Source organism: Vidua macroura, chromosome 10 (genome assembly GCF_024509145.1).
Source record: "Vidua macroura isolate BioBank_ID:100142 chromosome 10, ASM2450914v1, whole genome shotgun sequence".
Lineage (NCBI taxonomy): Eukaryota > Metazoa > Chordata > Aves > Passeriformes > Viduidae > Vidua > Vidua macroura.
In genome coordinates this window covers 10483417-10497231 of record NC_071580.1, presented here as the reverse complement: position 1 = coordinate 10497231, position 13815 = coordinate 10483417, and the positions used below count along the sequence as shown (strand labels likewise).

The 13815-nt window shown below is 43.6% G+C and overlaps 1 protein-coding gene across 6 annotated transcripts in view; it reads right to left on the bottom strand.

Moving 5' to 3' along the window:
* The window catches only part of LPP (LIM domain containing preferred translocation partner in lipoma), a 322361-nt gene that overhangs the window by 170859 nt on the left and 137687 nt on the right, over positions 1 to 13815 (bottom strand). For all 6 annotated transcript variants that reach the window (XM_053985940.1, XM_053985939.1, XM_053985937.1 and 3 more), the window contains one exon: positions 1337 to 1449. In XM_053985940.1, the coding sequence (XP_053841915.1) occupies positions 1337 to 1449 (113 nt within the window). The remainder of the gene's footprint in view (positions 1 to 1336; positions 1450 to 13815) is intronic.

Here is a 13815-nt window from a genome sequence, read left to right as displayed (position 1 = left end):
TCTTTCCTGGCAAGGGAGAACACAATCCCCATTAACCCCTTCCTGCTCAAAGGCTGCTTCCAACACTGAGCCCATTGCAGGAAAGGCTGAGGCTTTGCCATAGTGTCTGAACACCTTGCCACAGGCAAGAGATCTCAGTAAGCCCACGAGGGAGTGGAATGTTTTGTTTTTCCCCAAGGCACAAAGCAGACAAAATAAGTCCAGAGCTGGTGAGAGGGTCAGGAACTAAGTCAGGTCCTTTGAATCCTGTTTAATGCCTGCCTGCTGACCTACTCTCATGTTCAAACCCACCAAGGGATACAGGACTGCCACAATCTTCCAGGGCCATCAAGGGCAGCCCCATGTCTGTGGATATGTGGTTACACGACTCTCAACAGCCTTAAACCTAGACCATGCTCGCTTTGCTCTCACTATTTCTGACAGAAGGCTCTTCCAGATCTTTGGAGCCCCAGTGCTTAGAAAATTTCTAAACACCAGCATGGAGGTACTTCTGGCAAGTTCAGCCTCTCCTGTTCCTGCACCAACATCCACACAGAGCTGAAATATGGGCTTATTCCCAAAGTGTATTTCAAATTTGCAGCCAGACCCATCCTCAGCCTTCCTTTTGCTCAGCTAACAAGACAAACTCTTTTGGTCACCACCTGGAAGATCAGCTCCTCACTCCTTGATCACCTTGACTGCCTTGTCCCGAAGTCTGAATGCATTTCTCCAGAATGTGCCTGAGCAAACATAAACCTGGCACTCCAGGCAAACCTGCAATACCTGCACAGAAGTGTTCATATCTTGCAAAGGTGTTCAAGGTCTGTCCATATTCACTTTGGACATGCCACCATCACCTGATGTGTCTTAGAAGTTGCATTTTCATCCAGGTGGCCAATCTAGAAGATCCAAGCCAGCAAAAAGAGGGTGAAAAGGGTCTCAATTACATCACTGGAGCCTGGGCCAGGGCTTATTTGCTTCACTTAATTTTGGGAATATAAACAAAGCACTTTCAGGATCAGATTACTGCCCTAAAGTCTCTCCACAGTCCATGGAAGGAGATGGCCATTCCAGAAAACAATTCATTCTGGGAAGGTTCCACTCCCATCCGCCATCACAACAACATAAGGCAATTAGTCTTCTAATTCAAGCCGGATGGGAAAAATCCTTTAATAGCCCAGCAAGTTTTGAATGGAAATACTCCCTGCTTGGGAAACACAGCTTGCTAAAACTGACTTGGTTATTCCTGACCTATGATTTTTAACCAGAACTTTGCCACCTCTCTCTATTATCATTCATTCATTTCCACAATTTCTGGATCAGTTCTGCACAAATGACAAAATTCCTGTCTTCTTACCTGTACATTGTAAGTAACATCATCCAGAGGGGGTGGGGGGGGAAAGGCACCTTGTGATGATGTGATGTTCCCAAGGTCATCCACAGGAGGGGGCGGGGGAGGAAGAAATTCCCCTAGGAGAGAGAATGGGAGAATTTAAACTCAGCAGCATTTCCCCACATCATGACATGGATGATCAGGAGGAGCTCTGTAATACTTTCAGCTCTGCCCATCAGTTTTGTGGCACAGGACATAACACATTATTTGACCATTAAATGCTCAGCTTCACCCCTCAATGCTTCAGGAAATGGCTACACAGCTCAGTAACAGTGGCAGATGGCTTCGGGGTGCTCAGATTCCACAGCAAAAGGTGATGTACCACAAAGCCTGAAGGCACCAACAAGCAGCTCCACAGATCCAAGTCGCATCTCAAACCTACCACAGGCAACCACAAAACTTGCACTAATGAACACCCCGTGTCTAACCTTGCAATGGATCCCATCCAATTCACTCGTGTGCTAAACTATGCCAACTCTTCTTGATCCCTATAAAGACAGTATCAGGTGCTGTCCAAAAGCAGGGATTCCCTGCTGCAGAAGACACACAAAGGGCTGGAGCCCAGAATCTAGGCCAGCCCATCTCCTGGATCCCTGTTGCTGGCAGGCAGACACACTCTTTGCATCTTCCTCTTCCTATAGGGACTTCATAGCTTCATGTAAAGAACTGCTGGGAAGGGGACAGGCTCTTCTCAGTGACAAGAGTCACATGATGGGCCAGGTGCAAGCACACATGAATCCACCTCTCTTAACTCTGGATTTTTACAAGGGGGCTGATGTACACAATTTCTAGAATACAACTTGCTCATTTTAATCTTCCAAAAGTGCTGATGGGAAGATAAAGCAGCGAATACTGGCTGTGAAGCCATCCAGCTTAGCATAGAGATGGGACGTGGGAGCAGAGAGAAGTTCTCCTTAAGAATTTCATGGGATGTGGGACCACAAAGGAGAAAGAAAACAAGGACAGAGTAGCACAGGCTGCAGGCAGCAGGACACCAAGCTCTGAAAGCACCTCCTAACAGTGGAAAAAGAGCATTTGCCATTACCACTGGATTTGTCTCCAGGGAAGGCAGCTGCCTGCAATTTGGACCACTGTGGTATGTTTTTATTTCTTCTTATGAAGATTGATGCTGCAAGTAGAGCTGTTTGCTGTTGGCTCTTGTGTGTGCAGCATCTGGGATGGAAGGTTTCAGATTAATAAAAGTGTGATATCTCACATATATAGGAACTGTTGCTTTTGGAAGGAAGTAAGAGCTCCCTACTTGACCCTCCAGATCTCCATGCAGCATCACACTGCGTTCAGGCCAGAGGCCTTCAGCACCACCCCTAAATGCCAAGGAGCAGGCTCCAAACCACTCAGGAAGGTGTTGAGCCAACCCCCTGTGACCTGCAGTCTTCTGGGCCACCTATACCCAGGTTTAAAGCCCTAGGTTCAGCCCAAACCAGGCACAGGCACCAGTTGGGCAGCACTGCCAGCACAACACTTTCATGCTCTCTGCCATGGGAAGCAGATGGGTCTGCAGCCCTTGAAAGTTTTTCTCTTCTATTTCAAATCACTCTCTGAAAGACACAAACTTCCCCTAGGACTTTCAGAGGTGTTATTTACCAGGAAAGTAATCTCTTCCTATTTTCCCCAAAATGAGCATGGATGGGACTCAAAAAACCCCTTCTGAATCCCTATGAAAGTATCATCCTAAATACAGATGCTCAAAGACAGCTTAAAAACAACAGACTGAAAACTAATTTAAGACAATCATGTTGCTCCAATACATAAAATCTCATGAAACCTACTGGCTCATGATATTATAGAGTTCAGGATTGATTTTTTAAAAAAAATTATGTCCAATAATATCTGCAGCATCCTCCTCATTGCTCTATAATAAATCCAATCTTTTATTTCAAATCATGTGAAATACAATACAAAATAAAATGAAAAGTAGAGAGATTTTTAAATTAATATCTAAGGGGTTAGTTCTAAAAATGCTGGGATATTTGAGTCCTTCTTAAACTTTTCTCCTTTGCTCTGTAAATGATGCTCCAACCAGCTAACATTATTTTGCAAACAAATTCAACTCCAGCAAACAGACTTCTCAAGATTATGCTTTACATGATGTTTCTCAGTCAGTCCTGGCTCCAATGCCAAAAACTGATCTCCCTGCACAGCACATTAGACGGACATTCTTGCTTTATTACAATCCTTCAAAACACCTAAGGAAAATCAAGGTAGAGAATGTGCCGGAGGAGATGAGACAGGGAAAAGGGCAGGTTTTCTGCATAATCAGAAGTCTGCATCTAACAATGACCATTACAACAAACATAAACAAAATACCATTTTTGCCCCTTTGGAAGACCCACTCCTCCTGAAAGAAAGAAAAGAAAAAATTGGCAAGATTTTTTAGAAAAGGAGCAAAGGACAGAAAAAGAGCTCTCTCCTAGAGTTTGGAAGAAAACACTTCTTTGCAGCAGGAGACAGCTGGCTCTACCACATCCCAGCCCAGCTCTGCTGACTCCATCCTGTGTTAGATAAGCTGCTGGCTCCTCTCCCCACAAGTGGGGGAAGGTTTTTAGACTGGGAAGCAGAGAGCAGATGCCTGATGAACTGGGGGGACCTTGCAGATGTTTGGCCTTTTCCTGGTCCTCTGTGAACAGATGGACCTTTCTCCTTCACAGCTTTAGTTATTTATTCTGCCACTGCGCCTTCCTCTTTCCCACAGACAGCCACAGGACCCAGCACTGTTCCCACTGCACTCGCGGGAGAATGTTCCCTTGGATGCAGGAGGGAAAGCTGTCCCTGCATTATTATTATTATTGGCATTGCTGGAAGTCTCCCTCCGGCAGAGAGGGAAGCATGCAAAGACCAAAATCCGTGTCCTCAGCAGCATATGACTCTAGATGATGTGGGGAAGAAACATGTCTAGGTTTGAGGGAGAAAAAGATGAGAAGAACCTGAAAGCCAGCTGACAGTCCCTTTAAGCACAGTGTCCCTACAGTGCACCTTTGGGACCTTCTCTCACCCTCGGAGCTTTGCAAGTCAGATTTCACTTACTAGAGCTGGGCAAGCTGTGGGAGGAGGCAGGAAAGTCCATGTCCAGGCAGAGCACATCACTGCCACCCACTGCTGACCACCTTCAGTGTCACAGAGCGAGGTGGGAGCCATCTGGGCAAGGGACCGTCCCTGGTCTGCACGGATGCACCAGCAGCCACAGCAGAATGGGGCTCTGGGGTTACCAGTTAACCGTGGGCTGGTGGAGGACACATCCCAGCCTGAGCACTCACCCTCTCCTGACTGATTTAACCAGGTTGTCCCTCTGTGAATAAGGATAAGATGGGCAAAAGGCTCACTAGTATTGATTATTGTTCAGCACCAAGACCAGCATTTTGGTTGCTTTTCACCTGACATCAACCTGAACACTTGGATGTATTTCAGGTTATGAGAGTGACTGCACTGAGTTCTGCCAACAGTGAGGTACCAAGGCACCTCCAGAAAGCAATTTGTACTTCAAGGCAGGTGAAGAGACTTGCCTTCCAATGGCAAGTCTCTCCATGGAGGTAGGAAATCACACCAAGACACAAACTGCCTTCAGCTCTTAAAATGAGAAATCTCTACCTGTTACCATATGTTTAAGAAGAGAAAATAAACAGTCCTTGGTGCACCACATACTCGTTCTCCCTTCATACAGCTGTGAAGCCCATGAGTCAACCTACGAAGGGGCTGTGCAGTGAGACACATGCCCAGCTCGGTTATTTCAGATACAGCGGCGCAACGTGCCATGAAGCCACAGCTCTGAGCTCTTCCCTCAGCACCCGTGCAGCTCCTGCGCCGCTGCAGCCACCAGCGACGGGACTGCCAGCCCGGAAATAGAAAACCTTGCCCGCCTGCTCACCCTGAGCAATAGAAAACTCGTATGCTGTCAATACAAGTGATTAGGCAGCAATGAGGTGAGCCCACCATGGTTATGTTGGGAAGCAATAGCAGAGCCACTGGCAGAAGCGATGCCTCCCAGGGCCCAGCCTGGCTTCTGGCTTCAATCGAATCTGTGCCATTGTAGATGCACTTGCACTTTTACCCCTCTCCACCACAAAATTTCCCCTTTTACATATTGCAAGGAGCTTTAAACATTTCACTATTACACTTTTAAGTACACAAATATAAAATTGTTTAGAGCCCTAACAGACACCTACATCAGCACAAACCTGTCAGGGTGAATAGAAACTCACAAAATTTTTGCCACTGGCTGCCTGATGCCTTCTGGGTACAAGCTAAGAAAAACATCCTGCCTCATACAGCAAACACCATTCTCACTTACAGGCTAACCTTTAAAATTTTAAGTGCACTTAATTTTTTGCTGGCTCAAGCTCATGTCTCAAGTCTTTGTTTTCAGGAGATACATCTGCCAGCCAACAAATGAATTGTAGCACAGTAACTGCCTCCCCCACCCCTGACAGACAGTTGTTTAGATGTGAAGATTTGTGGCTTTGAAACTTCTAGACTTGAAGAAGGGTTCACGTGTTCAGTAAAAGAGACTCTTTGGGGAAAAACACAGAGAAACACAAAAAAGCAAAACACCATAATTTTCATGGAACAATAAGTTAATGAAACCTATTAAACAAAAAAACTGGGCTTACACTGGTCTTCCCAGATCTCTGGCTGACATCTGAGGACTATATATGTCACATGCTGATTTCAATTTTCTCCTTCCAAGCAAAAATAACCCTTTCTGATTGTCACCTTGATAATTTCTGATTCTGAAGCTGTTCAGAATCAGTTTGAATCACCTGAGAAACACAGTTAGGCCCTGACTCAGAGACCAGACTAAGGACAGTGATGGAATGAAGCCTCACTGATGTGTTTCCATTCTGATCCAGACAGACTCCATCTGGCAAAGTACTAGGCAGACAAAGGCACTACTCAGTCAAGTATTTACCTTCTACTGCAGAAAGCCACAGCTTTTGGCATTGCAACAATTGAGATTTACACTTAACCCCTAATTTGTTGAGTGCTAGGCTAAAATCCTGTTAATGGAGGCTGCCATGAACCTGTAATCCACAGTGACCATTGCAGGAGCCTGCAGAATAACCCAGTATTACTATGTGGTCTGGGAAACTTCCTACTGCAAAGTGCCACCACAGGATTTTTATAGAAAACTTCAGCTAGATGTGACCTGGTGCCTCCTAGGTGTGAACATACATCTTACTAAGTTTCCCAAAGAGAACGTTCTCCTGTAGCATCTCTACTTAACACACATCACTAGGCAAGGACAACACATAATTAAAATAATGTTTTGGCCCCAACCATGTTGTGAGGAGTCACTGACACCATGTCAGTGCAGGGGAAACTGTTGCATGATGACACACCAGCTCCACAATCCACCTAAATATACCACATTGGTCTGTGATTCCTAATATAAAGCATCTCCAACAACCCAAAGCACTGTTTAAATTACCACTCTTATCAATCACTAATCCTACCATTTAAACTACTTGTGCTAATCAGCTACTGTATTAATAACCATGAGGAAGAAAAAAAAACCCACACTGGCTAATTTCATCCTCAGCATTTAAAAAAGGAATACTGAGCCTGTCAGGTAGTTGCACTGAAAATTTACTTCACCACCTGCTAGCTGAAATATTGCTTTTATGGATTTACATTGTATTAAAAGGTCACTGGCTGTTTAAGTCTTAAACAGTTTTAATCATTCTAAAAGTCTCTTAACAGTAAGAAAAGGAAGCTCAGAACAAACAGCAGCAGGGATTCTAATTAAAAGGGCCAATTCATCTAATTTTATTTGGGGTTAATTATTCAGGATTCACTCTCTGATGTGTAAGGAATAGCAATTAGTAATTTTAGTGATTTGAGGAACATTGGAGGTGTAATCAGTTAAAATGAGTGAGTGTTTACAACACAAGATGTTGAATTAGTTTCTCCCAGCTGGAGAGCGGGAACATTAGTCCCCTACAGTTCAGGACTATGCATCGCAGTCCTGCTTAAAATATTCTCTTTAAATTAAAAAAAAATTAAAAAACCAAACCCACCACATGCCAACAATCATCTGGTAATTTTGTTTACTACATGGAAAGTCAATAGGAAATGTGTACCATGGCAGCTTACTCATCCTCACCTCCACCTTCACCCTGCCATAGAACTATTTCAACCCCTGGGATTCACTGGAAACAATTCCCAGCAATTTTCCTATCTGCACAACTCCAGTTCAGATTACCAGCCTCTTGCCATACTGCCTTTCACCACAGCTGGCTGAGATAATGGAAGAAGCAGCCTGTGAAACTTTGAAATGGTAATTAACCTCAGTGGTTAAATATACAGAGGAAAAATGACCGTGCGATTAACTTAAAACCTCTAGGTACAATTCCTCCTGCAAATGCAAATCCAAAATAGCTCTGCTGGAATCGCTCTGGACTTCTTCCAGAGTTACTAGAGCCAGAATAAGGTACTAAAGCTTTCAGGAGAAGCAGATGAAACTCTGGTGGAGACAGAGGAGCCACCTGGGAGAGTGCCAGTGGGAAGATCCAGCGCTGGCTGCTTTGACATCTGGGTCTGAGCTGAGGCAGCAGTTCAAAAGCCATTTTTTACTCCCTCTCAAGAGGGCTTTACCACCATTCAGGCATAGCCAGTGGGACTGGACCCCTGGCAAGTTTGTGCCCACAAGTTTGTGACTGTTAAAGGGAGCAGCACTGGCACACTATGTCATGCTCACTGCAAGTGATGCAGCTTTTAATGAGCAACTTAATTAAGTACAAACAGATGCTGCCTTTAGTGTCACACAGAGCTTTCACTCCAGCTCTGGTCACCAATGCAGGAAATCCCCTCCACTCAGAACTCACTGACCTCCCTCTCAAAACACCCCAAAGGCAGTAATTAGCACGAGGGTAGGAGATAAGGATTCAGTTCCCCAAATTATGCAAAATCTCAGCTGCCTCACCACAGTGGATGCCCCTCATTGTGAAAACAATGGGGTTTTTTGATGAGATTCCATTTCTGTTCAGCTGGTGGCTGTAGACACCAAGTGCTATCCTTCCTAGTAAATCCCAGCCAATGCTCCTGCAGCCCCAGTGGTGGAGGGAGGAGCAGGCAGGTACAACCCCGTGCTGGATTGTCCTCCCACACGCACATCAGCAGAGCTTCCTACACATCAGGCTTACAACACAAAGCACAAAGCCATCGACAGAAGGCTGCATTTTAATCATAAGCTTAGTTTTCCATATAACTGTGGGGCAGAGCACTCCATCTAATGCCCCATCTCTGCCATAGATGTGACTCATGGAAAACACAACAGTCCTTTACTAAAGCTTAGCAAAGGACTGAAGTTGAATTGATGCAAGAAACGGTCCATGGAACCTTAAAACTTCAATAAAATAAGGCAGAAGAAGAACCGTAAGATTTAACAAAAAAGCTCTAAGCACTTTTCCCTGTCATAGACTTCCTTTAGGACATTGGGGATGTCATTTAACCCCACTGTGTCTCTGTCCACCAGCATGAAAAGCTTTCCTTTGCCTTCTCTGATTGTTTATTTGTAGAAGTGAGCATGATTTCATCTTACTTGTGAAGCAACTCGTACAATGAGATCTCACTTTCAGCTGCAGCTGCTCATATCCAATAATGGGGACAAAAGTAGTTCTGAATGATTTTTTTTTTTTAATGACAGAAAATAGAGGAGATGTTTCCACGTAAACAAGTGAAAATCAGGGCATCAAAGACAGAAGAGAAAACCCTCTCCCGGAGAGGAAATGGGCTGCATTCCCATGTATCATCCTTCTCCTCTGAGAGTGAAGGGTCCATCAAACAACTCAACAAAGGAAACACCACCTCACCCAGAACAAACTGGAACAGGTTATCTATTTGTTTATTAGATTATGGTGTTGAACTCATTTGTTCATTGCTAAGAGCTTCTGACAAGAGTTGACATATGCATTAATTTATTAGAGGGCTGTTGCAAAGGAGTTGAAAAAAATGAGCTATGCCACTGGATTAGGACCTCATTTTCCCCGGCTGTTGCTGCAAAGCACAGTGAAAGTGAGTCTGTTTACTTGGTAAGCCTTCTCCCCTGAGGCAGCAAACAGGGAAGATGGGGACCATGTCCTTAAGACACAACCTATCTTATCTTCAACCAAACCCTCTCTGTCTCTAGTGATGAAACACAAAACACTGCACAGATCACAAAAAAAAAAAAACATCTCTCAGAGCTCTTCACTGCCAAGGGACTTCCTCAAGTTTTGGAAGCTGAATCCAACAGTTTTAAGCAATGCTGGATTTATCTTTGCCTATGTCTGTTTTTGTATTGTTTTCCCATTTTGGCGGCAAGTTGCAATCTGAGCAGACAGAGGAAACCCATGTGCTGCTGCCTTGGCTTGAGCCTCAGAGTCAGCAGTGGTCTGTGCTGCAGAACATCTGGAAGGACTGGATCCATTCTCCTTACCCAGCATGTAAAGGAGAGGGACAACAAAACCCACTGCATTAAGCAGGAGGAGGTCAACCTCCCTTCAAGATGTTCTCTTCACTGAGTCTTCTGCTCCTGGTTTGAGAGACTGGAGCAAAACCACCAAGCGGGAAAGGCAAGTGCAGTGCTCAGATGAGCTGATCAAACAAATCCCCATGGACTAGTTTTCAAACTGGGTCACTCACCCTCTGGGTCCTTCCATCCTCTTTGCTACCCCTCCCTATGTCACACTTACAAACATTCAGACTTGGAAGATGAAAGCAAAATGTGTCTTCATCAAATCTATCTCAGTTCACTGTTTACACCAATACAAACAGCACTGGCTTTCTTCCTTCCACTGCAGTTAGTCAGTGCTACTTGGGAGCAGAAAAGCATCTAGATTTTCTTTGTGCTATAAAATTAATTGCCTTCTAATTCACTGGTGTAACATTGAATAGTAAATTACATCCTTAATCCCTGAAGATAATTTAAGATAAAATTAAATGTTAGATACATAGAATTCACCTCTATCATATTTTTTCAAAATAAATAGCAATGCTCCATATCCAAATTTCAGTGATGGACTTGGCAGTGTTAGGTTAATGGCTGGACTTGATGATTTTGATGATCTTTTCCAACCTAAGCAGTTCTATGATTCTAGCTCCACATATAAATGTATATAAATATAAATATTTATATGGAGTAGTGGTGGTTTGGTTCCTTTTGCTGATACCTACTAGAAATGTCCCGTGCAATCTGGCTAGAATATGGAACAAAATTTGGATTAAAATCAAAAGAAAAAAAAGAAGGAGGGTTGTATCTTTCCCTGGGTAGGAGGTGCTACCAGGAGGTGCTTTATATCCTTCCTACTGTACTTCTTGATAATAGAGAAAGTAGAGGAGAAAACAAATGATGCAGACTTTCTCTTCTTTGAGATGAATTGCACACTAAAACATTGATTCAATTGCTTTCTGTACCAAAGACCATTTTCCAACACCCTAAAGTTACTATACCCACTTATACTTGTCGCATTGTGACAATAAATGCTTTAAAATTTACACTTTTGCATAATTCAACAAAGTAACTGGTTAGGAAAAAAACATGCTAAACTGACCTTTTAGACAAGTAACTACATGTATTCTTCCATATTCCACAAAATCTCCTACCAAGAACCACCCCATTTTTCTATCTAGTCAGAGCCCAGAAAACAAGAAGAGACTGAGCATTTCCCATCAGGAGCACCTTAAAATGAGCAAGGAGGTGAATAACAGAGGTACAAAAAGGACTTCCCAATGATGAGAATCATATTCCCATTCAGGACACTGATGATAATAGAATTCACTCCCTAGAGTGACCCAGGCAGACTGCCTATCCCCAGAATACAAGCAGGGATAAACAGTGGCAGCACGGAACCTGTGCTGGTTTTGGGGGAACGTGGCTCCCATCCTGCATTCCCAGCAGGAATGGCCATGACACTGTAGTTACCCAAGCACACATTTTAACCTTCTGACCATTCTGAGAGAGCATTCAATAAAACCAGCAGTTTTACTGTAACTCTGCTCAGCATATGGTGCCTCCCTTCCAGAGAAAATTATTAGGGTCTGGCATCAGCCCAGAGCAACTGAGAGGGTGCCCTTGCCATGAAACACATCACACCAAAAGCAGGGTCAACTATTTGCTCTAGAGAAACCTGGGTGAGATCGCTCCCAGACTGAATTAAAAGTTTTCTATTTAACCAACAGAAAACAAATTACTGAAATATTTGTGGATATTGTTAAAAGGAATAATGCGGAAGAAAATTAAAATCCTCTGCTAAGATTGTGGTTTTGTCTGAAAAGCCAGAGATTTTATTCTTAAAATAAAATGTTGTGGAAAAAAATGGTAACAAAATGTAGTAACATATTGCTACAGTTTCTAGGCTGGTCTTTGGAAACCTTCAGTCTGAGGTTTGGTTTTCCCTCAGAACTGCTACTGGGATAATTTTAGTTAAACAAAAAATTAAATTAGGCTAGGTGGGGAACCTCTCTCGATTTTCTTTTGTTCTGATTTCTTTTCCAGCTTTGCTACGGGAGAGTGCAAATCTTTTCAGATTAATGATTGATCATCATTCTAAATCCTCACTCCAATATTAATAACCTCTCAGAAAACAATTAAAATGGATATATTGTTTGAGTGTGTGCTCAGGGAGGACGAGAAGAGGATAAATCTTCTCTGATGACAAAAGCCTCTGGCACACTTGGAGGGCTGCTGATGCCAGTGGTGATGGACAGTGATTATCCACTGTCACATACACATCTCCTTGTGCTTCCACAAGCATGTGCTTGGAGCAGTGAAGGGCAAGGAAAGAGTGCTGAACAGCACAGGAGAAGAGGGGATGGTCCATCTCACCACCTAACAAGAACTCCTTGATCAGTGAGCTGGAAAGAGTAGGCCTTTTCCTCCATCAGACAGAAGATGATGCAGGAAGAATGACTTCCAAGTTGACATTATCAGCAAGTACAAACAGCCAGAGAGACACCAGGAAGGTTCATTGCTTGGAAATTATTTTAATGCACAGAAATGCCCAGTGTGCTGAGGCTTTATGATGAATCCTATGAAGCCTACATCATTCAGAGCTGCTTATCAGCCCTGAGAATTTTCTAGCCAACGTCTCTACCTTCTTCATGAATCACAGCAAAGAAAGAAGCATCTCCCCCATGACCTAACCAGTGCCCTGATGCTGTGGGCTACACTTACTCCTTTTGCCCTTTTCCAGTCCCAAGTGAAGCAATAGGAAGGTCATGGTGCTGTTTGCCAATGTGGTGTTTTTACAGTGTAACAAGGGGAAAGCACATTCCCTGCCCTGGCAAGGGTGAACACAGAGATATTTAAAGGTGCAGAGTTTTCTTAGAGGATGGTCAGAGGGCTGGCATATCTTCCTATGAAGACAGGCTTAGTTGTTCAGCCTGGAGAAGAGAAGGCTCCACGGGGAGCCAAGAACACCTTAGTCTCTAAAGGGGGACTACAGGAAGGCTGGGGAGGGACTTTTCACAAGGGCATGTAGTGGTAGTACAAGAGGGAATGGCTTTAACCTGAAAGAGAGAATATATGGAAGAAATTCTTTACTGTGAGGGGGGTGAGGCACTGCCACAACTTGCCCAGAGAGGCTGTAGACTCCCCATCCCTGGAAGTGTTCTAGGCAAGGTTGGATGGAGCTTTGAGCAGCCTGGGACAGTGGAAGGTGTCCCTGCCTATGGCAGAGGATGTGGAATGAGATGATCTTTAAGGTCCCTTCCAATCCAAACCATTTTATGATTCTGTGATGTGATTCTATGACCATCTTCAGCATAGAGAGACAAAATTGAGTCATGGCCTGAGTGTTCTCCTACAGAAGAGAAGAAACACCCTCCTTTAGTGTTTACATGAAACCCAAGAGAAGCAGGTTTTGAAAACTCACACTGCAATTTTGTAATGCATGACTTGCTGCACGCAGTCATCCAAGGTGACTGCTTTATGCAAAAGCAAAACTCATTCCTAGAGGATTTAAACAATGACAGTCAGATTTCCCTGATGAAAGACACTCAAGTGAGTAACAATTTCATTTAAAGAGGAAAACACAATATTTTAGGGCACCTGGGCTGTCAAGAAAACAAGAAGCAATTGAGAATGCATTTGAGAATGTTCTGAAATTGGCCACTATTTATATTTCTACACAAAGGACAAATTTTAGATTTCAAAATACAGGCATGACCTAGCTTTAAAATCCCGTAACACATCTGGACAAAACCTAAATGTGGATGTTGATGATCTTTTAAAGAATAGGACACTCTACTTTCATAAGTCTATGAGATTTACTCCATATCCTTATCAGGTGATACATATCACATCATGTCATGGTGATCAGCATCTTGATTGATTAAAATCTTTAATTCCACTGGATTTAGAAGGCTAGCTTGAGACACACTCATAAAAAAGACCAAGGTTGGAGCTCATCACAAGCACAGAACAGGACACTGTGGCTGCAGCATTGATA